General features: G+C 42.3%; 2 protein-coding genes across 5 annotated transcripts in view; both read right to left on the bottom strand.

Moving 5' to 3' along the window:
• Positions 1-608: 608 nt before the first annotated feature.
• Positions 609-17,022, bottom strand: atp10b (ATPase phospholipid transporting 10B). Of its 2 annotated transcripts, none has more exons than XM_041048510.1 (21): positions 16,482-17,022; positions 13,373-13,577; positions 12,959-13,044; positions 12,547-12,653; positions 12,188-12,319; positions 11,838-11,965; positions 11,259-11,511; positions 10,661-10,860; positions 9,532-9,711; positions 8,303-8,846; positions 8,062-8,162; positions 7,847-7,973; positions 7,553-7,737; positions 4,902-5,169; positions 4,216-4,292; positions 3,991-4,116; positions 3,704-3,904; positions 3,522-3,602; positions 3,291-3,395; positions 2,846-3,033; positions 609-1,478 (listed from the first exon to the last, which is right to left on the bottom strand). In XM_041048510.1, the coding sequence occupies exons 1-21, from the start codon at positions 16,889-16,891 to the stop codon at positions 1,169-1,171; spliced, it is 4,014 nt and encodes a 1,337-aa protein (XP_040904444.1). In that variant the 5' UTR covers positions 16,892-17,022; the 3' UTR covers positions 609-1,168. The 2 variants fall into 2 exon arrangements, with proteins under 2 accessions (XP_040904444.1, XP_040904445.1); XM_041048511.1 differs by having other exon boundaries at positions 9,550-9,711.
• A 2,959-nt stretch (positions 17,023-19,981) lies between these two features.
• gabrb2a (gamma-aminobutyric acid type A receptor subunit beta2a) overlaps positions 19,982-26,913 on the bottom strand; it is a 29,799-nt gene continuing 22,867 nt past the window's right edge. Inside the window, exons 6-10 of one of the 3 annotated variants that reach the window (XM_041048538.1) lie at positions 25,827-25,964; positions 25,365-25,517; positions 23,635-23,879; positions 23,032-23,172; positions 19,982-21,873 (exon numbers count right to left, since the gene is read on the bottom strand). In XM_041048538.1, coding sequence (XP_040904472.1) covers positions 21,517-21,873; positions 23,032-23,172; positions 23,635-23,879; positions 25,365-25,517; positions 25,827-25,964 — 1,034 coding nt within the window. In that variant the 3' untranslated portion in view covers positions 19,982-21,516. Of the gene's footprint in view, positions 21,874-23,022; positions 23,173-23,634; positions 23,880-25,364; positions 25,518-25,826; positions 25,965-26,913 lie in introns of all 3 variants that reach the window. The other 2 variants (XM_041048536.1, XM_041048537.1) reach the window with 2 other exon arrangements.

Raw genomic sequence — 26,913 nt, 5'->3', positions numbered from 1 at the left:
TAGTATCCAGTCCCACATGGTTTTACATGATACGTTAAAACAGCTGTAAACATTTGCCTTGTATTTGATGATTTGTCAATTAAATGTAAAATATTTATCACCCTGTGTTTACATGGTTTTCATGTATTTGCAGCAGTGATAGGCCTGCTTTGGTCTGTTCCAGTGTTACTGCTATTTCTTTTACTTATGTTGCACTGAACTCTCAGTAAAAATGTGTTTAAGTTAAATGTTGTATGTTCTTGTGGCTCCAATACAGTGTATTTGGTCTGATCTGTTTTTTCTGACTTTGTCCCATTTGACCTTTCTGCAGATCTTAGTTTTCAACACTAGAGGGCAGCAGTGATCTGAGTGGAGGCAATGAGATGTTATATAAGCAGAGCTGCTACTGTATAATGAAGTATGCCAGTGATAACTCAGCCCTTTTTACAAGTGGATTCGGCTTGTGCACACTCCATTTCCATAAAAAAAAGCTTCAGACCTTGTAGCTTAGAAACCTTTTCTTTCTGATTATCTGTTTGCTTGTTTGATGCTGCATCTGAAATAAGATGAAGCTAGAAACACACTTAGGGGAAACATTTGATTGTTTTTACATGTATTTCCACAGCAAATTTAACAATATACAAAAATACACAAAAGTAGTCACAGGTCCAGCCCATATTTAAAAAACCTTTTTTTTTTTCAGTACAAGCAAATAATTAAAGAAAGTCTGTGAACCACACGTTTGCCTCAGTGACGGGATGCATTGTGACTGTTTAGGGTATCTAGGTGAGAGGAATATATTAAACCAGCTAAGCATTTTGTTCTGGAAAAGTGCCACTTTTTGGAGGGGTGGGTGGCATGACTAATTGGGTTACCATCGTGCTCCGAAAACCCATCAGGAAAGTAACAGGCTTATGTGTTCGCGCTGGCAGCTTGTTATGATGAGTGTGAGGAGGAGAGGACCTACATGCTTTTTGTCAAGCAGTTTATTACAAAATGAACTCATCACCCCAATCGATGATTTGTCACAAGTCAGAGACTGTTTCTCTCCCTGATTGCATTTATGTAAGACCACCTCCCCCACCCCCAGAAAAGGAGACATTACACTGGGATGTATCCACTTATGAGCCAGTTCAGAATATTTACAATTTTCTGAATAAATAAATCATCTTAGTGCTGCTTTTGTTCTTCAAGTTGCCAGTGGATCTCTGTTTCTCATGTGTACAGGCCTCTTAGAGTTTTCAGTGATGACATTCAGTGTGAATTCTTCCCCCGTGATATCGGAGGTGGTGGGAGACTGAGGATAAATGTCCACAGGGGTCTCCAGGGTGGGAGAGGGTGGGGTAGACAGCCTGGAGCGTTTGACATGCCCTCCGCCCCTGAAGCTCCTCCACTCCTTGATCCACTGGTCCCTTAAGGAGGGGTCCAGCTGGTCCAGATGCCTAGCTTGCACAAGCGGGGAGGGGGCGATAGAGTTCCTCAGCACGTGAAACATGTACCTGGGGGAGAGAGTGTGGTGGTGAGAAAGTAGGCCAGTGAAAAATATGCAGGCCTTTGATGTAAATCAGAGCATTCCCTCTAAATATCAGCACTTTCAGCAACCAAGAGGAAGATGGAGCGGTGGTGCAGTTGTTCCTGACCTTCACAATTAACATTATTTAATTACAAAATCAGTCTCAAGTCTGTCTGTGCATCACAAAATCCTGGCTATTTCAGTTTGCAGTTTATGATCTGCATGAGTCAAATGCACACTGCAAAATAATACATAAGTAATATAATTATGAGGTTATCACCTGGCTAGTTTTATTTGAAGAATGTTAAATGGCCGAAAGGGCTAAAGTATCCAGCATTTTATCAAAAAAACAAAACAAAAACTAACATAAGAGAAAAAAATAAAAACTTAAATTGTGTCACACAGAGTGTTTTTCTTTTCCCTTGATTTATCTTGTGACCCCTCAGATTTATCTTGGGGAAACACTGGACTAGAATATCCATCTCAAACAGAAAAACTGCAGACTGATTATGTGAAGTTGTGCAGACTACTCTAATTTCATGTTACATGTAAGGAGGAAACAATAATTAGATTAACTGATTAGTTAATCAGTGAATTGTTTGAGTCAAGTAAATTTGTCAAACTTTTGTTGAAGTCACTGCCTTTGGCTTTGGGAAACTGCAGTGACCATTATTATATTCTGACATTTTAAGACAAGGACAAAAACAAACAACAACAAAAAAAAGATTTAAGAAGAAAATAATTGTTAGTTACAGCCCTGGTTTCATATACTCTGATTAAAAGGGTCTACTGTGGCATCTGATGATGAACATGTTTTCTCTGTCAGAGAGCTCTCTCATAGGTTGTCTTATGAAGAAAAATAGTTGTGCAGCAGATTTCCGTTAAATATCTTGACTGTGAATTAACAGCCGAGCTGTGTGGGCTGGTGGCAATTTAATTCCTGCCTTTCTAAAAGTAGTTAAGTATAATATCTGTTTAAAGATTTCCCCCAGTATGGGGTGTTCTGGCAGTCTAATGCTTACAATAAAGATGATACATATAGCAGCAACATTTATTACAAGTCATCCACCTACTGTATCTCTCTCTATGTGTGAACTCCCTGTATTTTAACTGTTGCTATCGATTACGAAAAACAAAAAGTCTCCCACCACGTTATATGTCAATGTCAGAATTATTGACAGGATATTTTTCCTGTTTTTTCTTGTTCAAAATCATTAAATGTACATATAACAGGGGATAAAAGAGAGGAGAAAATAAGGAAAACAGGAGTAAGGCCACATTCTGCTAACGATGACAAGAGCATGTTAAATTACTATTACCCCTCAGACACGGGGAGGATAACGCTGATCGTACCTGGGCAGCAGAGCCACCACGGTGGCGAGGATGCAGATAAGGTAGAAAATGGGGTCGGCCATCTGGCTCTGAAGGATCCAGTAAGGGTTGGATGGAGGGTTACAGGTGATGCAGGTGGCGCTGTAGACCAGTGTCACGACGAAGTACAATACTACACTGCCCAGCATGATTACCCAGTGAACCACTGTCTGCAAGACAGATGGATGAAGCACCAATAAGATACATCAGTAACAATCCCATCAGTAAAAAAGAAATCTGTTAATTGTCTGTTCTTGGTGCATATCTTTCAAAACCCAACTGAATAATGTAACTCAGGTCCAGTTTCTAGATGTTATATAAACAGCTATACTGTAGTAGCCCTAAACTGACTCAAACGATAGGAGTTGTGGCTCACTGGCGGTATACGTTATATCTAGAAATAGATATCCATCAGCTCAGCACTCACCCAGGCTTTGATCTCTATTGACAGATGCAGCAGGATGGTAAATAGAGAAATTGTGTTCAAAGGAGTTCCAAAGGTAAAAATATCAACGTCTGAATCCTGGTAAGCCTGAGGGACAAACACACATGTTGTCAAATTTTAGGCAGAAAGCAGATAAGTGAGAGTAAAATAACTCAGATGCATCTTTGTACAATGTGTAATCAAAGACAGAGGATTTAAAGGTTTCACTCTTACCAAGTATGGGATAAAGAAGCACACCAGACTCTGATAGAAGGCATCGAGCACGGAAAGCCAGAATTTAGAAAACTTGTATTCCTGAAACAAAACACACACATAATTCTACAAACTTATACAAAACAGATATTTTTTTCTTTCAGAATAAAAAAGTGGATCTGTAGTTTTGGAGTGTCGCTGACCCCTGCACCCTGCCCGGTCCTGTACAGCTCAGGAACACCCAGCAACATCTCTGCAGAAACGTCTTTGTCCATTATCCCAAACATGATGGGCGGCGCAGAGGTGAAGAAGAGGTTGAAGAAAATCATCAACCAATAGTCGATCATGGCGGTGCCGGAGAAGCCGCAGAAGAACTGATACCAGAACAGCAGGTTCACATAGGCCTGAGAAACACATTCAACTGTACATGATTAGGTGGAAAAATGTTAAATCAGACAGCAGAGAGCACTGATGTGGAAACAAGACTCACCACATTCTTATAGAAGAAGTAAATGATCATGTTGGCCAGTCGCATGTGGCACCAGTGTCCATGAACCAGGAGAAGCTTTTTCAGGTGTTTGAAGCGAGATATGGCGAAATCACTCGCCATGACAGCCTGCAGACAACAAAGAGGAGTCAAGATGAGTCTGGGACAGTGAGAGTAACAGAAGAAAAAAAAAAAAACATTTTGAAAATGAAAGACCTCAGTTCAGACCTGCATGCCCTCCTGACCGGAGATCCCAACGCCAATATCAGCAGCTTGGATCATGTTGACATCATTTGCACCATCACCTGAATCCACAGAGTGATTATCAGTTTAACAGCAGTTATGATAGAAAATGTATATTTCAAAATGCACTTATTTGGAAATTTAATGAGTTTTATGCAAAACACTATTTTTTTTTTATATTTTGCCTTTATTTTCAAACATATTCTACATAAAAACCTGTATATTTTCAGTTTCTGACCAAGACTCAGAACAAAGCCAATTGTATCCAAGAATTAGATTATCTTTAAACACCCAGCAGTACACAATGCTAATCAATTTATTGATTTTTGTTGTTGTTGTTGTTGAAAACTGGCCTAAATTATGTCATGATGGAAAAAAAGTCACAGGGAAACACAAAATAAAGTCATGCAGAAAAAAATTACCCACCACAGCCTCTCAGGGGTGATTTATAATCTTAAAGTGATATCTGAATAACATTTAGTGTGGTAATTAAGGTCAAACAAAGACTTGCAGGACTTGATTTCTTTGTCACTTCAACTTTACACAGATTTTAAAGTTGACTGTATTTATAAAGCTGTCTTCTTTTGGTCATGTCTTGCATAAGAGTCAGATTAAAAGTCCCAGGTGAATGCATTTGGAATTATGTGAATAGCTCTGCACAAGTTTCTTACCAACAGCCAGGGTCATGACATTGAGTTTCTCCCGGACCACCTTCACCACTCCACTCTTCTGTAAGGGTGTAACTCTGCAGCAGAGCACAGAGCGGCAGCGCTTCGCCAGGTCCACGAAGCGGTCCTGCAGGTCTGATGACAGAGCCATGGTCAGGGTGCGCCCGTCGATCACCAGAGAGATGTCGGGAGTTGTATCCACATTGCGAGGGTCTTCGCTGTACCTTTTCACCTCCTCCAGAGTGCAGTCCAGGATGGACGTACAAGTGAGCTGGAAAACAACATGTGCTTATTTTACTTATCGCATTGTTTTCATGTTCATGACGTTTTACAACAATCACTTGCAGAAAATCATTTGGCAAGAATGAAAAAACAATCACTTAAGTCATTTTTCAAGAAAAAAGTACCAAACATTTGCTTGTTTCAGTGAAGATTTACTGTTTTTTTGGGTTGCATGTGACTGTAAACTGAAAAACTTTGGGTTGTGAACTTTTGGTCAGTCAGTCATCAATTAATGATTTATCAGTAAATGAAAATGTTTGTTGCAGCCCTATTAGAAAGTTTGATTTAATTGATTGATGCACAGAAGGTGTCAGGACTGAACGTGGACTGAACCCAAATGCACAACTCCAAAGCGAAAATTCAGAAAAGCAAAGTCTTTATTAAACAAAGTGACAAAATAATAATCACCCAAAAGGGGAAAAAGGCTCAAAAAACTAAAGTCAAAACGAACAGAAAATCACTCAATTTAGGAAACCAAAAATCACTCTTACGAGGAACAAACGGTGAAACAAAGGCAAGGCCACTAGTCTAAACAAGGAAGATCAAAATGCAAAGAACAACAAAACCTGACAAGAGATACGAAGACAAGATATGACAGAGGACAAGACTAACTGGCACGGAACAAGGGGAGACACAGACTATATATACACAACAGGTAAGGGGAAACAGGTGGAAACAATTAGGGCGGGGAAGACAATCACAAAGGCGGGAATGCAGACAAAGGCAGGAAGTAAAATGAGACAAGAAACACAAAGGCAATAATTTCAAAATAAAACAGGAAACCATAAGACAACATAGACACGAGACAAAACATAACAAGGCATTATTTACGGCCCATGACAGAAGGTAGTCTGTAGTTACTAAAATAAAACACAAAATAAAAAGAGGACACATATAGGTCTTGGATGCACCTCTCATAATAAAAAAAAGGCAAATGCACAGAAATAAATAGAAATAACATTAAAGGACCATTCCCCTGCAGATTATGGTATGTGCTTGTAAAAGACGTGACTCTGCTGTTGAGTCATGTTCATGGTGTCTGACTATAAGCAGTTACCAGGCTCTGATCCCATCAGACTCATCACTGTTGTCTGTAAATAACTCCTGCCTCTTCGCCAAAAGGAAAACTGACAAGACGGGAAAAAAATTGGGTCACATCCTGTTTTTAATTCACCTAATCTATCTAATGCTGGCTAAATTTTGTTAGGCGTGGCAGGGTGATGATTGTGGGAGTGCATCCCTCAGGTGGTCATCAGGTTACAGTGGTAAAAATAGTTCATTACCAAGATGCTTTCTCTCTTGATCATGAGAGAAGGGCTATTTCCTCTGAGGGTTGAATATTAGACTGGTAATTAGATATGAAAGCATTAGGTATTGTGTTGAGGGTAGCTCACTCCATTCATCATAAGTGACTAGTCCCGTCTGAGAGGAGCACAGCAGCCCCTTTGTTCCAGAAATCTCCCCATGTACCCGTTAGAGCCGAGAGGTAATTTCCAATTTGAGGCCGGGGATGATTAGACATGGTCAGGTTGTTATGAAGGGCTCATTCCTGCACTACCAGATCTTTAATGACCTCAGAGAAGCAGGGCCCCCCCAACACCTGACACCTTATCTTTCTCAGATCGAAATGTGAGGGTTTGACCTTTAGTTAAAATGTAAAAGTGGTCAAAAATTTGGCCACTTAAATTGAAGGGAGAGACAAGCTCCGAGTTAAAACCGCCTGAACTTCTTGGAAAAGTCACGACTTGTCCTGAGTGACCATCAAAAAAATGCTGTCCTCTGAAAAAGCTGAGTGCAATATGTGAAATATAAATCACGTCTTGCGTTAATGTGTTTGAAAAGGCCAATGTTCAGTTTGAGCGTGTGTTGGCTGTTGGGTGCTAATGTTCCAGCTCTTTATTATTTCCACTTTTTGATCCATTAATTTGTTAAATTCACTTGCTCACTGTTTTTTCACCTGTAATTTAAGTTAGGAAGTGACGTTTTGCCAGTGTTAGACCCGTTCGATCCGACATGATGATCCTTCTTCTTGTCAGTTTCTCACTCTCTGTCCATTATTATTTGTTTTATATTTTGCGCCATTTGCAAAAAAGTAGCTACCAACTTATCATCAGCTTTAACACACCCCATTAAATTAACTTGCTGAATTAAACACTACTACCCCTGAATGACTCGGAGCAGTAGCACAAAAACGATTATTTGATTCATCAGTTTATTTCATGTTTGATTTACTAAAACTAAAGCTGACTGTAGTCTAATTGTAAGAAATGTATCAGAGACTCTAACATTTATCATTTCACATCAAGCAGTTGGGAAAAGCAGTTCTGAATCAGCCAGACAACCTTCAGTGAGGCAGACAGGGGCCTCCTTACCTTGTTTTTGCAGCTCATGTTAATCACCAGGTCCTCCTCTTCCAGTAGCCTGCAGGCATAGCCAATGTTGACAGCTGTCTCCGGCTTGTCACCAGTCAGCACCCACACCTGGATCCCTGCCTCCCGCAGTGCCATGATGGTGTCTGGGACGCTCTCCTGGAGACGGTCCTCGATGCCTGTGGCTCCTGCAGGAGGACACATATCCAAAGTCCCACACTGAGCTTGTCACGCACACATACAGTATGTTTCCAAGTGTTTCTTATGAATGATGTGTGTTGGGCTGATGTATGTCACCTAGCAGGGAGAGATTTGTCTCCAGCTGCACAGCAGTGTCCATGATGCGCTCCTCTCTGTTGTCTATAGCAGTCAGAGCTCTCTGCCTGTTCACTGTCCACCTTTCATACTGTTTGTCACTCAAAACCTGCAGCACATGCAGACAAAAGACTGAATAGAGCTCTCACTGTAGAGAGAGATGATGGCAGAAAATGTTAATGTATCTGATTGTGCACCTTCTTTGTGAAGCAAAGTGTCCGTAGTCCCTCCTTAGCATAGCAGTCGACGTGATGCTGAGTATCAGCTGCTATATTCTTCTGTCTCCCACTGAGGTGCTCTGGAAACAATACAACACAAACGTATTTATATAGTTTGAATCATGAAGTGACCCACGGTGTCTCAGCATTGACTAATACATCTAAATAATATAAAAAATGTATAATAAATGTGTGTAAATGTACTTTCACCTGCACATACCTGCGTACGGTGTACCAAGTAGTTCCATGATGGCAAAGTCTGCACCTTTAGAGTACAGCACATACTCCCCGGTGATGGGGTGTCGCACCAAAACAGACATTCTCTTCCTGTTGGAGTCAAAAGCTAAGGTGTCCAGCACCTCAAACACCAGGTCCTTTCCTGATGGGAGCCTCACAGTCACACTGTCAGGGGTGCGGGCCAGCAGAGTGAAGCCATATGCCTTGGCCGCGTGCACCAAGGCGGCCTCGTCTGGACTCTCTGCCTCATAGCTCAGATTACCTGAGGTTACTGCAGGCTTGTTGCACTTGGATGGAACATGGAGCGAACATGTTTGGAGCCCACTGGTGTCTCCTATCCTCTCCATTTTTACAGAAGGATTACAACGGTCCTCCTCTATAACTGATTCCCCTGAGAAGGCACGATTTCGCTTTGGTTTGCGCTGCCAGGAGGTGAAAATATGGCGGAGAGAGCCAACCTTTTTCACCAGGGTGGATACAGTATCCAGGGGGTTATTCGTGTGGCAGGAGCTCGAAAACCAACTGACCTGAAACAGGAATTTGTATGTCATATAATGGTTTTATACAGACATTTTGCCCATACACACATCTACTGACAACACACCAAACCTCTCAAAAACAACTTTGTCATCTATTTCCACTCTGTTTCTTTTTGTGCTTTTACCTTTAATTACAAACTCAAGGGAAAAGCACGCAGATCTCTCCCATCTGCCAGACCTCAGAACAGCACAGTCAGGAGCAGCCAGTGCTCAAATTAATAAAGGCTACCCTGACTGCCCCTGCAAATCTCCCTTTACCATGTGGTTAATTTTGTCTCAGACTCAGAACCTTTACAACAGGGGCTTTAAAGATGAAAGAAAATTAGCACAGACCACTGATGAAAGAGGAGAAACTTTAAGCTAAACGGTTTAAGAAAACTGTAAAAACTCAACTAATTATTTGAGGTTAATTAAAAGAATTTTAATTTTATTGTTGTTGATTGAATTTCATTGTAGCACTACAGCTAAATTCCTGGACAGTGGGTTTACAGATCTACAAAAATCATGAAATAATGAATAAGCCAGCTAAATTCTTCACAATGTTTTTTAAATAAAAAAAAAGTTTGTCATTGTTTTCTAAGTTTGCACATTGGGAATTTCACAAAAACAAATCCTTCGTCCATCTTTTCTCTGCTGACTGTGCCTTTCATCTCCACATCATATCCACACTCACAGCAAACAGAGCGCTCACCCTCCGTCTCTGAGCTGTTGCCATGGAAACCACCACAGTGTTGCAAATGGCGAGAGCCACAAAAAAGTCCAGGTAGGGATCTATCAGCCAGCCGCCGCCACCACCACACTCTGCCCTGCTAATCTGCTGAAGCAGCTTCCTGTCTGGAATCACCTCAGTTTCCTGTTGGAGTAAAAGTTAATCAGTATGTTAATTTAAAGCTCAGGTTGATAAACAATTTCTTGCTTAGATTCAGCTTTCACTGATTTGATGCTTTTAACCATTTCCTGTAGTTTTTGTTTGTGTACATACGAGGAAAGATTACAGGAAGGACAGAAGGAAGGAAGGGAGGAAGTTTTCATTCATACACACATTCTGCTCTGTTAGACACAGCATGAGGAAAGCTAAAGATGGGCACTGTGCTGCCTTGCAGGCTTTTTCTGTCCCAGCCTGTTTCTCCAGGCCTCTGCTCTTTGCCCTGTGGATAAAAATAGACTCAGAGCCACTGTATACCAAGACGAGAATGACTAATCTATAGTGCACGTTTACAGTTTATGTGGCATCAGTGGTCTGTGCCAAATGGTGCCCAGCGTGACCATATGTCCCGTCACAGACACAGGGGCAACTCTGAGCCAAAATGGACGTGCTCATCACTGACACCTAACAGCTTGGCCATCTGCAGCAGGGACTGGGACCATGAGGCCTTTTGACACAAGGAAGGGTGAGATTTGGGTAAACAAATATAACTTTAGGTTCTCAAAGTGTGAATTCATACATGAAATATAAAGGAAGACCCCCCCCTTATTCTGAAACTGATGAAGGGTTAAAAGTTTGTTTTGTATTTTGATAAACTGATTTTATCTACTCATAAAATGATGATACAAACTTAATCCACAGAATTATTGTTTAATTTAAACAGTAGTTTAGAGATGTTTTTACTTCCACGTTGATAAGTTCTTTCTGGCTCATGAGCCATCAAGTGAGATGCTGACGACCATTTTGCCCATGGTTGGTTTGCCCAGCGACCCTGTGTTGACAGCCTATTAACATCGAGACAAGTAAAGCCATAACCATACCCGACTCTGAATTAAATATCTGCCTTTTCTTCTTCCTGACTGAGCGATCATCTTACCAGCGGACTGCTGAAGGCCACATCGCTCTGGGCGTTTCCTGAGACCCTGCTCTTGCGTCGGCTGCCATGGTGATGTTGCATGTCTTCAGGGTTGGTGTCCTCAGTATCCAGGGACCATCCAGTCCGGGGGGGTCGTGGCCGCTGGTTGAAGATGACCTCCTCCTCTGACTCTGGTTCGTCAAGGACAGCTAGGCGGATGGCTGCAAAAATCCCCAAAACCATGGTGATACAATATGCACTGTATACGTCCTGCATGTCAGGTCAAATCAAGTTTAAATGCAGAGCCCTGAACCACAGATGCAGTGTCAAAGGACTTTAAAGACCTAGATTAGACGGCGTTACCCAGGTGGAAGGAAAGACTCCTGAAAAACCCTTCAGTGAGACAAAATAAATGAACCTTGGGAAGATTCATTTAAAAGAGAATTCAGCTGAGCCAGGGTAAATAGATCCATAATACAAATAAAGAGGAATAAAAGAAAAAGAGGAATGAAAATAATATATAAGTTGAAAACGGATTATTGTATTATATGAAAAGCGGTTAAAGGTACGTCAGCTTCTCATTTTTGGTTATATACAACATGTCAGCGTGAAGGTTTACCGTTCTCTTTGTGTGGGTACTCGGTGCCCATGATGGAGCATCGCCGAAACACCATCTTGTTCTCAGTGAGGGTGCCAGTCTTGTCTGAGAAGATGTATTCAATCTGTCCCAGGTCCTCCGTGATGTTCAGGGCTTTACACTGCATGCGGCTGTCTGTCTCCTCGTCGTACAGATCAACGTCATTAGTGATGAAGAAGATCTGACCGATCTTCACCAGCTCAATGGACACGTATAGGGAGATAGGAATCAGGATCTGGAGAGGAAAGGAGACAGAGAAGGATGTGGTTGGAGGAAGGAGAGGAGACGAGGTGATGGAATAACAGGAAATAATGGATGTAAAAGAAACAAATTGAAAGATGAGAGGAAGGAAGACAAGAAAAGAGAGGGGAAGTAATTCAGAGAAGAGATGGAAGGAGAGAGGAGTAATTTAATGGTTTTCAAATGAATAAAAAACACACTCCCAACACTCCCGAAGACTCTCTCTCTCTCTCTCTCTCTCTCTCTCTCTCTCTCTCACTCTCTCTCTCTCTCTCTCTCTCACACACACACACACACACACACACAGTCAGACTCCTCCACCTGGAGCAGGATGATCATGGTGAAGAACATGTACAAGCCAGACAGGCTGGGACTGTCCAGGTGACCCAGGCTGTTAGTGACCAGGTAAGGGGGCACACCGGGCAGCGCCTGCAGCCATAAGAAGTGACCTGCATGTGTGAGGACAGAGAGGATTAATCACACCGACCGACGAGCAGGGAGGAAAGCTATTTTTGGCACCGCACCTTCCCCTGTCTCCTCCCTTTTTTTCTGTTAAGTGTTTTGATCTGTGGCCAAAGTGACACTATCCAATGTCCCCTCATAAATGTAAAAGCATTAATCATGAACCACTGTATTGGCTTTATGGCTAAGTTATGCACTTCATCACTGACCTACTGCTCCAATGAGACACATGACGACGAGGAGAATGACGCAGAAGATGACGTCTCTGTTCAGCTTCCGCTCCAGTTTGCTGCGCTTGTACCGCGGCCCCTTGTTGTTGAGCATGGACTTGGTTTCATGGCCTTCAATGCAGGATCAGAAGGTGCTGATTCAGTTACCAACAGGCACTTCATGTGATCAGTGAACACCAGGGGGAAAACTGATTCTCATATCTTAAAACATGGTGGGAACGTGGTGGGAAAATTTGGATCCATGACCTCCTCATTTCTATAGTCCAGACTAAATCACTAAAAGCTCAAAGTTCTAACAGTGAAACATCTGAAAAAAACAAAAAACCCAGAGAATATACCTGCATACACCACAAAGCCAACAGCGTGGTCCGTGTTTCTCACTGTGCAGCCTCGAAGCAGCAGACTCTCAATTCCAGTGCCCACCTTCTCCTTCTCGGGTTTCTCTCTACAGCAGAAGAAAGTGAGAAACCTCCTTTATACTGTCAGATCTTGTTAGGTATTCATTACTTCTTACATATACCCCATTAGCAATTCTCCTACTTTACGGCCATACCTGGACAGCATGGGTAGGCCAACTGTAAGACCTGTGGTGCCTGAGGAAATCGATTATAGTCTATTACAGCCCCAATAATACCTCCGGTAGCATCAGAAAGTGCAGCCAGTTGGTTGGAATTAGTTTTACTCTGCTGCTCTGAAAGGCTCAAAGAAAGTGTTTGGAGAATCCATGTGATCTGTGAATTTGATACTCACACAAAACACTTGAAATGATTCAGATTGTTGTTGGGCTTTTCGCACACTACGATGCTGTTGAAGCTCTCAGGTTCAAAATCAGGATCCTGGGAAGTTAGAAGATGCATAAAGTCACAACAGGACGCACAGAAACTTTTCACATATAACTTAACCCCAAACCCAGTGACATAATGATTATTTCATGCAGGAAACAATGTGGTCCCAGAATAATCATTTAAGGTATGTAAACGAACAGGTATGTTTTTCACTCTGACATCACATAATGATCTGCAGTTACTGTAAGTGATGCCCGAACACGTCACAGTTGTTCTCTTAAAGTGTGTTAAATGTCAGTCCCAAAGAGGAAGACAATGGTGAGGCAGCACCGAGTGGTCAAAGAAGACATGAAACTAAGACGTAGTACACATTCCTCACCGAGATGCAGAGGCCAGGCACCACCCTCCTCTGCTTCAGGTTGGTCTCTCCGTCCAGGTTGGCCGTCTCAATGTGACAAACACCGTTGGGGTCCGACGTGTGCAGGAGCAGGAGGTCTGCAGGGACGATCTCATTGCAAACCACTTTCACAAAATCTCCCACTCGTACATCCTTCCATCTCCTCTCCATAAACTGTTTCTCTTTCCTAGAATCAAAGATGTCAGGTACCAACAGTTATTACAGACAGTCTTTTCAGGGACACTTGTCTTTCACTAGTCGAGTGACTTTTATATTGATTTTTGTCACATTTATAGACCATAATATTTGCATCATGGGTGTATTTTGTCTATGTTTACGCAATCAAATAAAATTTAGACTCCAGCAACTGCTTAAGTCAGGGAATAAACAAAACAAGCAAAGGAATAAAAAATCAGTAAGACACATTACACTGTATATCACGAGCTAAGGCTGTTCCCACAGCACATGCTTTTTGGTTTGAACCTGCACGTCAAGCTGGCTAACCACCAGTGACAGAAAGCTGCAAGTATGCTGCCCTGCATGTAGGACCTGATCGGGTGGCTGCCACATAACACCACACCTTTCCCTAAACAAAGCCAAGGGGGGTGGGTTGTGTATTTTTAGTATGTTGTGTTTAGATTATACTTAAACAACGATTGCGTGAATGTTCTCCCTCCTGTCAGTAAAAACCTGTATGTACATTTTCTATACGTCAGGCAGCCTAATTGACAGATTCCGGTTAGAGGAGGCCCGTTTCCATTGTTTGTTGTCACATCAAGAAGTCGGTTACATCCCAGACATGATCAGAAAGCTTTTAAATTTCCTGAACTGTTCATCCTGTCATCCTGAACTGTTTTAAAAGAATAGTTTCACATTTTGGGAAATACACTTATTTGCTTTCTTGAGCGAGTGTTAGATTTTCAGATAAATACCACTCGGATGTGTATAAGTTAGATATGAAACTACAGGCAAGAGCTGGTTAGCTTAGCTTAGCACAAAGACTGGAAACAGAGGGAAACAGCTAGCCTGGCTCTGTCCAATGGTAACAAAATCCACTTACCAGCTCCTCTAAAATTCACAAATTAACATGTAATATGAATTAATATTAATCCATAAAAAAAGTGAAGTGCAAAAATGTCTTTGCTGTGGTTGCCTGGTAACTGCCCTGAGTCATTACATAACCTCTGTTAAATAGTGCATTGTCATTTTTACATCCCAAAACTTTTACCTGAAATATTTCTCGTTCATCACCAAACAATGTCTCTCTCTGTCTAATCATCAAATTCTACCACTGAATCATTATTTTCTGACTGCACTAAGCTGAAATCACGTCTGATCTTTAAAGTGATAAAAAATAATTTTTTGTCTCTCTTGTGAATTTGGCTTCCTAATGTGCCTTTGTGATAAAACCTAAGAATATGTGGTATTTTGCAGGTAAATCTGTTCTTCAGAGATGAAATGGTATTTTACATCGATAAAACTGTTTAGTTTGAAGATGAACATGTCATGTGAGTCACATTCATACATTGTGTGTGGACGAAATGAACTCTGAGTACTTTTTAAACAACAGACAGGAGCAGCCTGTGAGGTGTGGTGACCGGTTTTTATGCTCTGGATTGAGCAGACAATAAAACTAGACATGTTTAAGAATGTAGTAACAAGTAATAAGCATTTAAAATGGCATCAATAACAGCTGCCGTGATTCATGTTCGGTGCGTTTGAACTCAGGTGGAGTGACAAGAGTTTGAGATTGAGGCGAGATAGATGGGATGACCCTGAAGATAAGGTACACCATACATTATGCTCAAACACACACTTCACACCTCTGTGAAAACAACATGTGGGTGATAGGCGATGGCCTGAAATGATGAGGACGTGTGTCTGAGAAAGTCTGATGAACTAAAGTTTTATCCCTTTCATCCGACTGCATTCCACACTTCCAAGGATGAGTAGCAGATTTAAGAGCGCTCTTTCTTAATGTGTGTTTAAATTGGTTTCCTTGTTGTGCCACATGGATAAAGAGAGAGAACGGGGTGTGAAAGACTGTGTGGAAGCCTAAAATTTATTCTTGAGCTTCCTCTGGAAACATTTGTATACTTCAAGGAAATCCCACGAAATCGATTTTGTTCTAATCTTTACAAACCCAAAATGAAGCTTTAGCACCCCCACCCAGCGAGCCTCAAGAGACCCCGAGAGCCCACGAGAGCCCACAAGCGCCCGCTCACCATGACTCAACTGCTGTTTGTCTGATTGCTTGAGGCAGAGACGACTAGTGTCCGCTAGGGGCCCAGAGGGACTTGCGTGTTCTCTGAAGTGTCCGAAATGCTGCGTCTGGAGTCTGCACTTCAGGCCACCTGGACCCTATCACCACACGCACGCAATCACACATAAACACACAATCACACATAAACACACAAACACATAAACACACAAATCACACATAAACACACAAACACACACAAACACACACACACACGGTGCAGGCTTTTCCCCCTATCTGAGGCTACATTTCCCAACATCCCTGCTGACCCTTGTTGGGAACTTTCAAAGCAAGCAACTGCTGCTTAATGAAATCTGTGAGGATTCATCATCAGGGGTGTCTCCAGTCTCACATCATATCCAGAGGAAATACACATGGCCTCCTCCCACTCTACTCCAAAATCCCAGCAGTGAAAGGGCTGAAAATGACAGTGTTTATCCCCCCTTTGTGAATTATTCATTTTTCACCAGTAATTCAAAAATAGATAACCGCTAACCTTACTGTCTTTGCTGATGCAACACCCAGATGAGGATTTCATCAAATGTGCACAATGTGATGGTGAGAGATATTGTTGTGCAGCTCTTCAAAAGAGGAATAATCTCCCACACATTTTCTATTTCTAAGTCAAACATTCCCACGGGGAGCTGAAACGCAGAGGAGGTAAAACACACACACACAATCGCACAGATCTACACACTCGCGCAGACATCAACACGCTGGCTGATAAGAATCACAAGCACAGATGTGGAGGTGCCGTTCATGCACCATGAGTGCCACATCATGCATGTGGCACCACACCATATTCAGGACACTGTTGTGATGATGATTTACCTGCTGTAGATAAAGCACGGTGTGTTGTTGAGCTTCTTGTCCGACTGGTACCTCCTGAAGTCCTCCCAGGCGTCCTTCAGGGCCGTCAGAGACAGGATGATGCAGATGGGGATCAGAGCTACCTCGGGCTGGAAGGCATTCACTACAGGGACAAAGTTCAGAATAGCCAGGCCCACAAAGTAGATGTTGGCCAGACGGTGAAACTGCTCAAATAGGTTCATAGGGATGAAGAGGAGGACGGTGTATTTGGTGGTCTTGATGGCGTTGCTGGGGAAGAAGCGGTTGGGTTGCTTTGCCTTCTCCAGCCCCTCATAAGGCAGGTTGGACACCAAGCTGCGGAGCTCCTTCTCCCTCGCCCTCTTACCTCTCAGAGCATCCCTGACCACAGCCAGGGGGCTCCTCCACGCCATGGCTGCTCCGTCTCTTTTCCTTTTTCCTCTTCTCACCAACTTTTCGTTCTCATCCTCTCAATACTCACAGCTCCTGTGAGTTAAACAGACTCTCCTCAGGCACATCCTCTCCTTCAGTGATTCTCTGCGAGTGTGTGAGGCCTAATGCCACGTTAAAACCACTGACAGCACACCTAGCCCTCCTCTGAGTCCGCCCCCTTGCATTGACAGGTGTGTTTGCATTCCTTGCACTGGAGCTGTTAAAGCCTCATGGAGACAGGAAATAAGGCGGCTGATTACAGTCAGAAATTTAGCTATGTGCTCCAGTGACTCAGCTCATTTTAATTTTACTGTCAGTAATCTTATGTCAGCAGAATTCTTGAACCAGTAGCAGGTTTTCAACCTTTGAAATAGTCTGTCACATAACAGAATTGAGAGTCAGTGATACCTGTGTGGTTTACTGTGATTAATACTTTACACATAAACGTTGTCCTTGAAAATTCAACACTAAAAACAGGCTAATACAGTATAAACAAGACAGCGCTCAAATGAGCTGACAATCCAATGTTTGCAGAGCAGGTAACTGGTGCAGTGGGTCATACAGAGATCTGAACTGACAACACGTCACAGAGCAGAGCACCACAACTGCCCGGGGCAAACATATAGGAAGAATCTGCAGAGTGTGAATGAACATAGCAGAGGGAACTTGCACACCCCATACAGATGGAGAGTACAGTCTGCAATGTCAGCAGACGAGGAAGAAGAATTCTTTATTGGTGCATGAAAGAGAATCCTATGCTGACCTCCACCTCGTCCACAAAGAGGTCAGAGGTCAGCTACAGAAGCCTAAAAGGCGAGCTGCTAAAGATTTTACATCAGCAGAGCAGATCCCTGCAAAATTTTCAGATTTGAACTTAAAGGGCTTCACTTTTGATTTTCAAGTTGATGGTGCAGAATTGGTCAAGTGAATCTGTTTACATGTATGTGTGTGAGACTCCTTCCTATGATGGACTACAACAAAGCAGCTTCTTGCACAGATGGCATGCATGTAGGATGCCTTCCACTTCCTCATGTTGACATATGTTGTCTTTTCCAGAGCAGGCTACCGAACCTGTTTAAACAGGCCAAATATGCACTGGTTCACTCATTTATCAAATCAAATTTGAACCAAATTAATTAAATTACATGTACCTGGTTAGTATTTAATACACAGCATAGAGACATTATTGGACAATTCTTTTCCTTCTCTTTTTTAAAGATTCCATGCTTGAACTTGCAGGTGATTTATTAACAGTCGGAACTTGAAATGATTTCCTGTTTTGTCCTTGAACAGCTGACACAGGCAGGCTCATCTCTCCTGGCAGCTCAGCGTGTTTTTCCATCAGATACGTGTATAGCAGGGGAGGGGAGTGACGCCAGTGTGCCAGACTCACCCTCTCACCCGTCCCAGTCAGCTCTGGCTGGGTTTGGCTTGGCTAGCATGCCGACTGCACAGTGGCGCAGCTGTGAGTCCACAATGTGCTCTCTCTCTCACACACACAAAAACAAGACACACTCTTGGAAACAAAACACACACACACACACGATTCCACAGAGCAGAGGTCTGTGCATTCCTAATTACTCCAGTGACATGGAAACACTACAAAGTAGAAAGCATCTGCCTTTTCCCCCCTCTCTTACATGTCAACACTAATGCCCTTTTTGAAAAGAGGAAATGAGAGAGAACCAATTTAGCACAAACCATCTGTCTACTATAGTGAGATAATACATCTGTTATACAGAGGGGGGGGGGGGGGGGGGGGGGGGGGGACAGTAATGTAGATTTGATTTTTACCGATGCATGGAGGAACCTGGAACAAGGTTACATGTCGCATTACATCAGTTTTTACACCATTTTCCCTTTTTTAGGTAGTTTTGCATTTTGCACTTTCACCACCAGAAGCATCACACACACACACACACACACACACACACACACTCACGAGCCATGTGCAGTCTTACTCAGAGCATGGTTTGGTCTCTTCTATTACTTAAGAAAAAAACAAACTCCTGCTGTGAACCCCTCTCTCTGTGTTACGTGTTACTGCCCTCCTTTTTCCTGAGCTCAATGAGTAAAGACCACTGCTGCATATTTAAGGTTCTCTGTGTGTCTGAAGCAGAGCTGAACTATTTAACCAACTCAAAATCCTTATTTCCTGTTTATATTCTTATTTCTAATTCATAATCTTCATCAGATATTTCCCCAGTTAAAACATTTTCCGTGCATCGGTATCTCATTGTGTCCCTGTGTTGCTCTTGGTTCAAAATCAAACGTTAGCTGCACATTAGTCCCTGTTATAACAAAATCCCTCTTTAAATATTAAATATTCAGTGTTTTGCACCATCAAATATTCAATAGCATCCATTTAAGGGCTGTAACAGTGGTCAGGTCAGGAAGCGAGTGCAGAGTGCAGTCAGTTTGCTGAGCGAGGGGGAGAAAGCATGGATGGATGGATGGATCGCTCTCTTTCTTGCCCTTTATTTTCTTTTTCCTCCTGTCTTTTTTTGTAGCAGGCGCTCTGGCCCCTGGAGCCAGCGGGCCACAGTTGAGTCCACAGAGTGCCTCCATATCTATGGCTCTCTGCGTTAATGTCCCCTGAGGCCGGGGCCGGCGCTCGGCTCTGCTCAGACCCCAGCCGAGCCCATCTCAGCCCAGACCACCACTGCGGCCTCTGGCTCTGACTCCTCTGCCTCTCCATCCATTATGCAGCCAATAGTCCCCAGCTGCAGCCCTCACATCTCTTTATTCACCCCTACATTTGCTTCTCTCGCTTGCCTACTCGCTCCCTGTGTCGGGTTTAGTTGTTCGCTCACTCATTCAGACACTCAATCAGCCATAAGCCCGACATTCAGTAATCAGCCTCACATTCATACAGGACACATAAAACCGCCACCCGTGTACTCTGTTATTGAAGTGATAGACTGAATCGAGTTTTAATTGAATTTAGATACATCTTCATAATTGCTGACAATCATTACACAAGATATTTACAGTCATTATGAAATATTACAATTGGAATTTACAGAAACTTTGTACAAAATATGCCTGACTTCAATGCCTGGATAGTGGGGTCCTTGTTAAGTCGTTTCTGGAGAACAAAACATTGACCCAAAAGTCACTGGTGTCTGGAAGTGCTTTAGTTTCAGCAAGTAGATGCTTTTAGAGTCCATTAAAAAGAAAGAAAAGAGAGAAAAGTCCAAAAAGTACAGAGTCAGCAAAGTTGTGAACTGTTTTCTTTTTTTTCCTCAGTTAAATTGCTCTTTTCTTTTTTCTTGACTGAATTGAACATTTGATCTGTAATTCAACTGCAAAAACAACAACAGAGACCCATTTAAATAGAATAAATTCGTAATATTTACACAATAATGTGAGTATTGAATTATAAAAATGAATCATCTCTTTTTCTTTAAACATGATTTATGTTTATCTACAGTTTTTCCAAACAGAAACCTAATCACAATGAAACGCATCATATTTCTATCATTCAATTCTACTGATAATGATGATTGTGGATTGCCATATTTATGCAGCAACTCTGGTTGCAATGAAACTCAGCTCATCTATCAGCAAAGTTCTTACACCAGCTTAAGTCGTGTTAAAGCCATTCTCCTCCTCTGAAGCTCCTCACACACGATGGCAGAAAGTACGGAGGAGTCAAATGTTCTCTTTAAAAAAATAAATAGATAAATAACCACGTGGTGAAATGGATTTGATTCTGTCAGCACAGCAAAAAGCAAAACATAAACTTGGCCAAAGCGTCAGTGTCCAACAGTCCTGCTCTTTCACCGGATAATTTGGGACCTCCAACAACCGAGGAAGCTTTTTCTGTTCAGCACTGGCACCGTTAAAGCCCCACAGGGATGTCCAGAGAAAAGAGCGCCCCCTGCTGTCCACCTGTTGTCATCCAGCGATGCTCAAACCATCCACCCATGTGGGCTGTGCTAAGCCAAAGCTGCGAAATGGTAAGACTAACCTCAACTAGTAAAAACTAAAATGCTTTGCGCTCCATCATCATTATGACTGAGATGCAAATGAAATCAAACATAAGCATGCTTTTAAAGGATGTTTTTGATATACAGTAATTATAGGAAAATAGACTATCAAGGATGACTCCTTTAAAATCATTTATAAAGCTTTCCTGGATGCAGACAGCTCGGCTACGAAGTAAATAGATACTAAACAAAACAAATCCTTAAAGTATATGCAAACACAAGCATAAATATTTGATCCACAGAGAGTAAGCTACGAATGACAAATATTAGTGATATATTGAAATTCTGGAACAGGCACCATTTCTGTCTTTTTAAAACTTGCTCTTCTTTTTCGAGTGTTTGTCAGTCGATTTAAGGTGTTTTCCAAATCCTAAAAGAGTCACTGCTGACTGAAGTGTTGGGTGCTGCTGCAGTCCATCCAAAAGTCTTTGCATTCTCCTCACTTTTTCTGAACCTGCTAAAAAAGTTGTTGCACTGTTCATCTTTCATTCTCTCACTCACATCATCTCTCACCTCTCTTTCTCGATTTCTCTCATGTCCCCTAAAGCCCCGTCTCCCTTCCCCCCCTCTTCTTTGCATGGCCACCATTAGCTGGCCACCGGACGCCGCCGGGTTTAATGGACGTAGTAGAGCCAGTAGACCACGTTGAAGAAGGAGAAGACGGTGGGGAAGATCATCCTGGACCACTTATCGATAGAGTTCACGTCGGACAGGTCTGGGATGTTCACCTTGAGCTGGGAGGCCCGTCTCCGTAGGCGCGACTTCTTCTGGGCGTGGCGCTCCAAGGCGCTGTGGCCATAGTTCTGGCGGGCCATGGCTGCCCTGCGGTACTGCAGCGTAGAGCTATCATAGGCCAGCATGGTGTTGCGGGGGTCTCCGGGGGCTCCCAGGCCACGGGACAGATCCCCGGCACCACCCATCTCATTCTTCATTTCCAAGGTGCTGAACAGGATGTTATCGTCAGGAGTCATCTGTGTGAGGGCGTAAAAACAGGTGGAGCCATGAGAAGTTACTGCCAAAGGGAAATCTCAGAGTGTATTTAATTTTAAACTAAGTCTAGTAAAATTATTATTCAAAACAAGTGTAGCTATAATGATAATTAAGTAATTCACTGTGTAAAAAATACTGATGAGGTGCTAGAATGGGTAATGCAAATGAGTCAAAAAGTGTTACTTACAGTGAAGAAAAAATTTTAAGCACTTTAAAAGCACTACGTAAATTATTGATCATCTGTCAATAAATATCTGAGTGATAAATACGACCACAAGACTATGAGATAACATTCCTGGAAGAGCACAACGCACTCCACAAACTAATTCTCATGGAGAAATCTTCATTGTCATCTCAGAATTTCAACCAGAGTTTGGTTAAAATTCTGTCGATTCACAAGACAAACTGAATAAAAAAAGAGAAAGCAAAGGAAAAAAATGTGACAGGAGAAGGTTGAGAGAAATAGTAAGGACTTTGCAAAGATGGAGGAGAGGCTAAAAAGGTACGGGGCAGGTCAGGAAAGACGTTGTGGGAAGTGAATTCGGATCAACAATTCTTCATCCATAGCCTGACTTCTGAGGAAAAACGTCCCTTTAATCCAATCCTGTCCCGCTGTAAATGGAGCCTATTTGTATTTTGTTGTTTTTGTGTAACTCACTTTGAAGCGAAGCCACTTAGTTTGGCACAATTCATCAAACTGCAAATGATCTCTTTCTCGTATCTGACGATCCTTTTTTTTTTTCTTGTTTTGTTTTCAATTGCTTCACTTAGTTTTATGAGATTCATCAATTGCCTTTGAGATTGTATAGTGTTCTTATCTAAATCATATTATGTCAAGAGAAGCTACTGTTTTCTTTTTTTCATGCCATATTTGTCATTTCCCATTAATTTAGAAATACAGCCCAAGTTAAGATTAAATTAATACCTGCAGAAATCAAACTGCTAAGCCATGTTTGTCAGGAAAATGCATGAAGAGCAAACCAAGAGAGGGAAAAACACAATGGTGGGAGTGATGATCAAAGTTGCCTTAAAAATCTATAGAAATCAAAGAAATGCACAAAAACTACAGCATTTTCCTCTGATCTGGATTGATTCAGATTGATGACATTGTTAGTTTTGACTTTCAAAACCTCCAGTACCTTATTTCTTTGCTCGCCTAGTCCTAATGCGGCATCGTCCACAAAGATGGGATCCCACATCGAGTCATATGCGTCAATTTCCCTCTGTTTCATTCTGGCATACAGAGCATCATCTCTCTGAACTACATTTCCCACCAGCCACTGCAAGCATACAAAATCAGCACTGTTACTTAGGGGAAATCGTAGCTTGCCACACTCAGAAGGAAAGGGTGTTTTATTTTTTTATGTCGCTGTTGTTCCTGCAACTTTAGCAGCTGACTCAGATTTAAAGGGAAGGCTTTGGCACCACAGCCAGTGATTTTTCCGAGGCGCCTTGTCCTTTGAGAGACACAGAAATATGGAGATAAAGTAAAAGCCAGTCATTGCTTCTGCATTCACTCTTTCAGATCCTAGTCTGAGTAATAAAGTTGATACACAAGGCTAAACCAGTGAGAAACGGAGAGCTAGAGCAGGAGTAAAGAGTGCTGGTAAAGGACATCAAGCATTGATCACAGCATCACATTGACCTTGAGAGGAGAAGAAGTCATTTGCTGCCACAGAAACAAACAGACACATTAACCGACAGCACAGATACCTCTAGGGGAAGTTCCCCCGCACACGTACCTTGTTGGGGTCGGGTCTCAGCTTCTCGTTATTGGCCGTGGCCGCTTTCTCAGCCGCCTTCTTCTGCCGCTGGGGGCCCTGGCCGAAGAAGATGTAGTTGACGAAGGCGTACTCCAGCAGGGCCAGGAAGACAAAGACAAAGCAGCCCATCAGGTACATGTCAATAGCCTTCACGTAGGGGATCTTAGGGAGCGTCTCTCGCAAGTGGGTGTTGATGGTGGTCATGGTCAGCACCGTAGTGATCCCTGGAGATCAGCGGAGTCACACGTTTAGAGAGAAAGTGAAGTTTTTAAAGGCGACTAACAGTTATATTACATTTTTAGTTATGTTAGTTAACATTATGGCTCTATGGATGGAAATGTTGGTCCACTAATTTTGTCCACACTGAAATATCTCAACAGATGTTGCATGGACTAAGATAAAATTCTGTACAGACATTCATGGTGCCCACAGGATGCATCCATCTGATTTTGGTGTTCTCCTGACTTTTACTGTAGTACCACATCAGGTACCACTATCGAGTTTCTGTTATAAAGAGAGGAGTGAATGCACATCAAAGTAACGGAGATCAGGTGGACATCTTCAAAGAATGTGGGCATGTGCTTGTGAATATAAGCATTTATGATCCTTATGAACATTATACGTGTTTATTCATAGTAAACAGACCAGCCTGAAAAAATGTGAACCCATATGGATAAAAAGATCTCTCGAAGCCTCCTGAGAGTGAGACTGTGTGTGTGTGTGTGTGTGTGTGTATGTTTGCATCCAATCATGTATCCAGATGGACACAGAGCAAACTGTAGGCTATATAAAAAAGCAGCATCACTGTAAACATCTGCTATTAGTCACAGCACGATTCACCTGTTTTTCTGACATACATGCATTGTGTTTGATACATTAGTCATCTGCATGCACAATCTGCATTTGGTCAGATTCACACGTATTATAAATAACCCAGCAGCCAGCAGTGTCACTGTAGCATGGAGCCTCGTCTCTCATTGGCTTCACTCGCTCGCTGCACGTTCTCAGGACGCTGAGAGCAGGCACATCTTTAAATCACGTTACCCTCCGAATGCTCCGTCTGGGGCTCCAACCCGCATGTGTCCCACTTCAGAAAACAAATGGTGTGTGACAAGAACGACACACATAAAGCTCAAAGCCATTTCCCTTGCTGCTCTGCCCTGTCATACCCAAGTTTAGCACTAAAGGGAGCTTTGTGGCATCTCGTTTTAGGATCAGTGGTAGTTTGACATTGGTGTAAAAACATTAACTCTAATGTGCAAGGTGCATTTTAGCAAATGTTGCCACTTTTCGTTTGGCTGTAATTTAGCTGGATTCGGCTCTGATAAGCTACAATCTCTGGCCAATGAGAGGCTCCGGCAGACAGACAGGCAGAGAGAAAGACAGCGCGCTTCAAGGTCGAGCTGCAGCGCTTCTCGCTCTGCATGAGTCATGCATATAGTCATCTCTGAACAACAGACATTTAGCCAGGCATCCTATCACACACACTGCTATCACTCACGTGCTCAGAGCTAATGAGAAAAAAAAAAAAAAGGCAAATGCTGGGAAAATAAAGAACCAAAACAAGAGACCAGACTCGTGACAGACACAATAATGTATAGATGTAAAAGGCTCAGTGCATGTTAAATGGCTCTTTTCCAAGGTTTGTTATCATTTAGCTTTGTGTTATTTCCCAGGGTCACTGTTCAGCAGCGGCGAGACAATCCTACCCAGGGCGACTCTGGCAGCTGAGGCATCGTAGTTGATCCAGAAGGAGACCCAGGAGAGGATGGTAATCAGGATGGAAGGCATGTATGTCTGCAGGATGAAGTAACCAATGTTCCTCTTCAGTTTGAAGCTGAGGGACAGGCGGGGGTAGGAACCTGAAGGAGACACATAGAGATAGAGAAGTGGGATAGAAATAGATTTTCCTCAATGACACCCACTAATAGCTATATTTTCCTTGACACCAAGGAGCCCTGCCACATCTGTCTCCAATACTGACGTCTTTCTGTGTGTATGCATTTTAATGTTAAAAATAAAACTAGGTCATATGCAATGTTTTTCATTTACAGTGACTGTCCCTTTTCCTAACAAACTGTTTTCAGCTCAACATAGCAGCCACTGCACATGAACAGCTGCTACTACAAAGTCAAAGGACCGAAAACAAAGTTGACTGTTGCGTCATTTACCTGTAGAGAAGACCACGTTCTTGGAGATGAGTTTGTAGTCGACAATAGAGAACTGTGGCAGCTCTATTCTGTCGACCCCAGAGACGGCGCCGTCTCCGCCTCGCCAGTAAAACTCAATATCATCTGTGGTGTAGCCATCTGCACGGGAGAAACCAAAGCCAGGACACTTAGAGAAACGCTACCATCGTTCATTATTAGTCTGTAATACATCACAATGTAGGGCAGCAGTGTTAAATGTCAGTGTCTTCCAGATAGCCTTTGTTTTCCATTTACTTCACTATACTGTTCGCTATGAAACTCAACTCAACCTGACACCTGCTTCAGTTCGGTAATCACAATAAACATTTAGGAAAACTTTATTTCTGCCAGACTTAAATTATAAATGCATGAAAACACAGTAGGAAGTTGGTAATATTTTAAAAAGCTTTCTTGTTGGTGTGTTCAAGTGGCTGTTGGAAGCTCTGGAAACATCAGTTGCTGGGCTGCCAGCCACGAGGCAGCAATTTTTAATGCAGGAAACTAACTTCTCAACATTAATGTGCACTTTGTGTGATCTTCCAACAACATAGCTTGTAAATACAAGGCTGTTTAACAGAGTGTTGGAGCTTTCTTGAACATACCAAGAGGGAAGAGCTTTTAAAAAAAATGCAGCTACATGTTCACTGTGATGGATCACCATCTCAAGCAGGATTGTTTTAGTAACCTCTTTCTATCAAGCTGAAACAATGGCTACAAGCTGGGATAACGAAAATACTCAAAATATCTGTATTGTTGTGTGTTTTGGAAAATGGTTCATACTAATATAAAGCGTGATCCCTCAAATCAGCATTAAAATTTGAGATTATGTGTGGTGTGTCATTTAAAAGTTAAAACCTTTAATGCTTCTCTGTGGCTTTTCAGCGTGAAGCAGGATATTAATTTTCTACACTGCACAAGAAAAAAAAAGACGCAACTGTGATGAATAGAAAAGACAAATAAATGATGTTAAGAGCAAAACATTCTGCAGCTGCAGCTCTCTACCTTCAAAACCAGGGCATTTTTTTCCCATTTTGAAGCATGTTTATACTGGGACAAACACGTGCTATTT

The sequence above is a fragment of the Toxotes jaculatrix genome, chromosome 10, assembly GCF_017976425.1.
Source record: "Toxotes jaculatrix isolate fToxJac2 chromosome 10, fToxJac2.pri, whole genome shotgun sequence".
NCBI lineage: Eukaryota > Metazoa > Chordata > Actinopteri > Toxotidae > Toxotes > Toxotes jaculatrix.
The sequence above is the reverse complement of the archived record's forward strand: the minus strand, read 5'-3'. Positions and strand labels throughout refer to the sequence as shown.

What these genes read in the sequence shown, in the direction of transcription:
- atp10b (XM_041048510.1), bottom strand. Translation starts at nt 16,891, where the DNA reads ATGGCGTGGAGGAGCCCCCTGGCTGTGGTCAGGGATGCTCTGAGAGGT. An exon ending in TGCCTGGCCTCTGCATCTCG is followed by an intron (nt 13,045 to 13,372) that starts GTGAGGAATGTG and finishes CTAACTTCCCAG; the next exon opens with GATCCTGATTTTGAACCTGA. An exon ending in ACTTCTTCTATAAGAATGTG is followed by an intron (nt 3,905 to 3,990) that starts GTGAGTCTTGTT and finishes TGTGTTTCTCAG; the next exon opens with GCCTATGTGAACCTGCTGTT.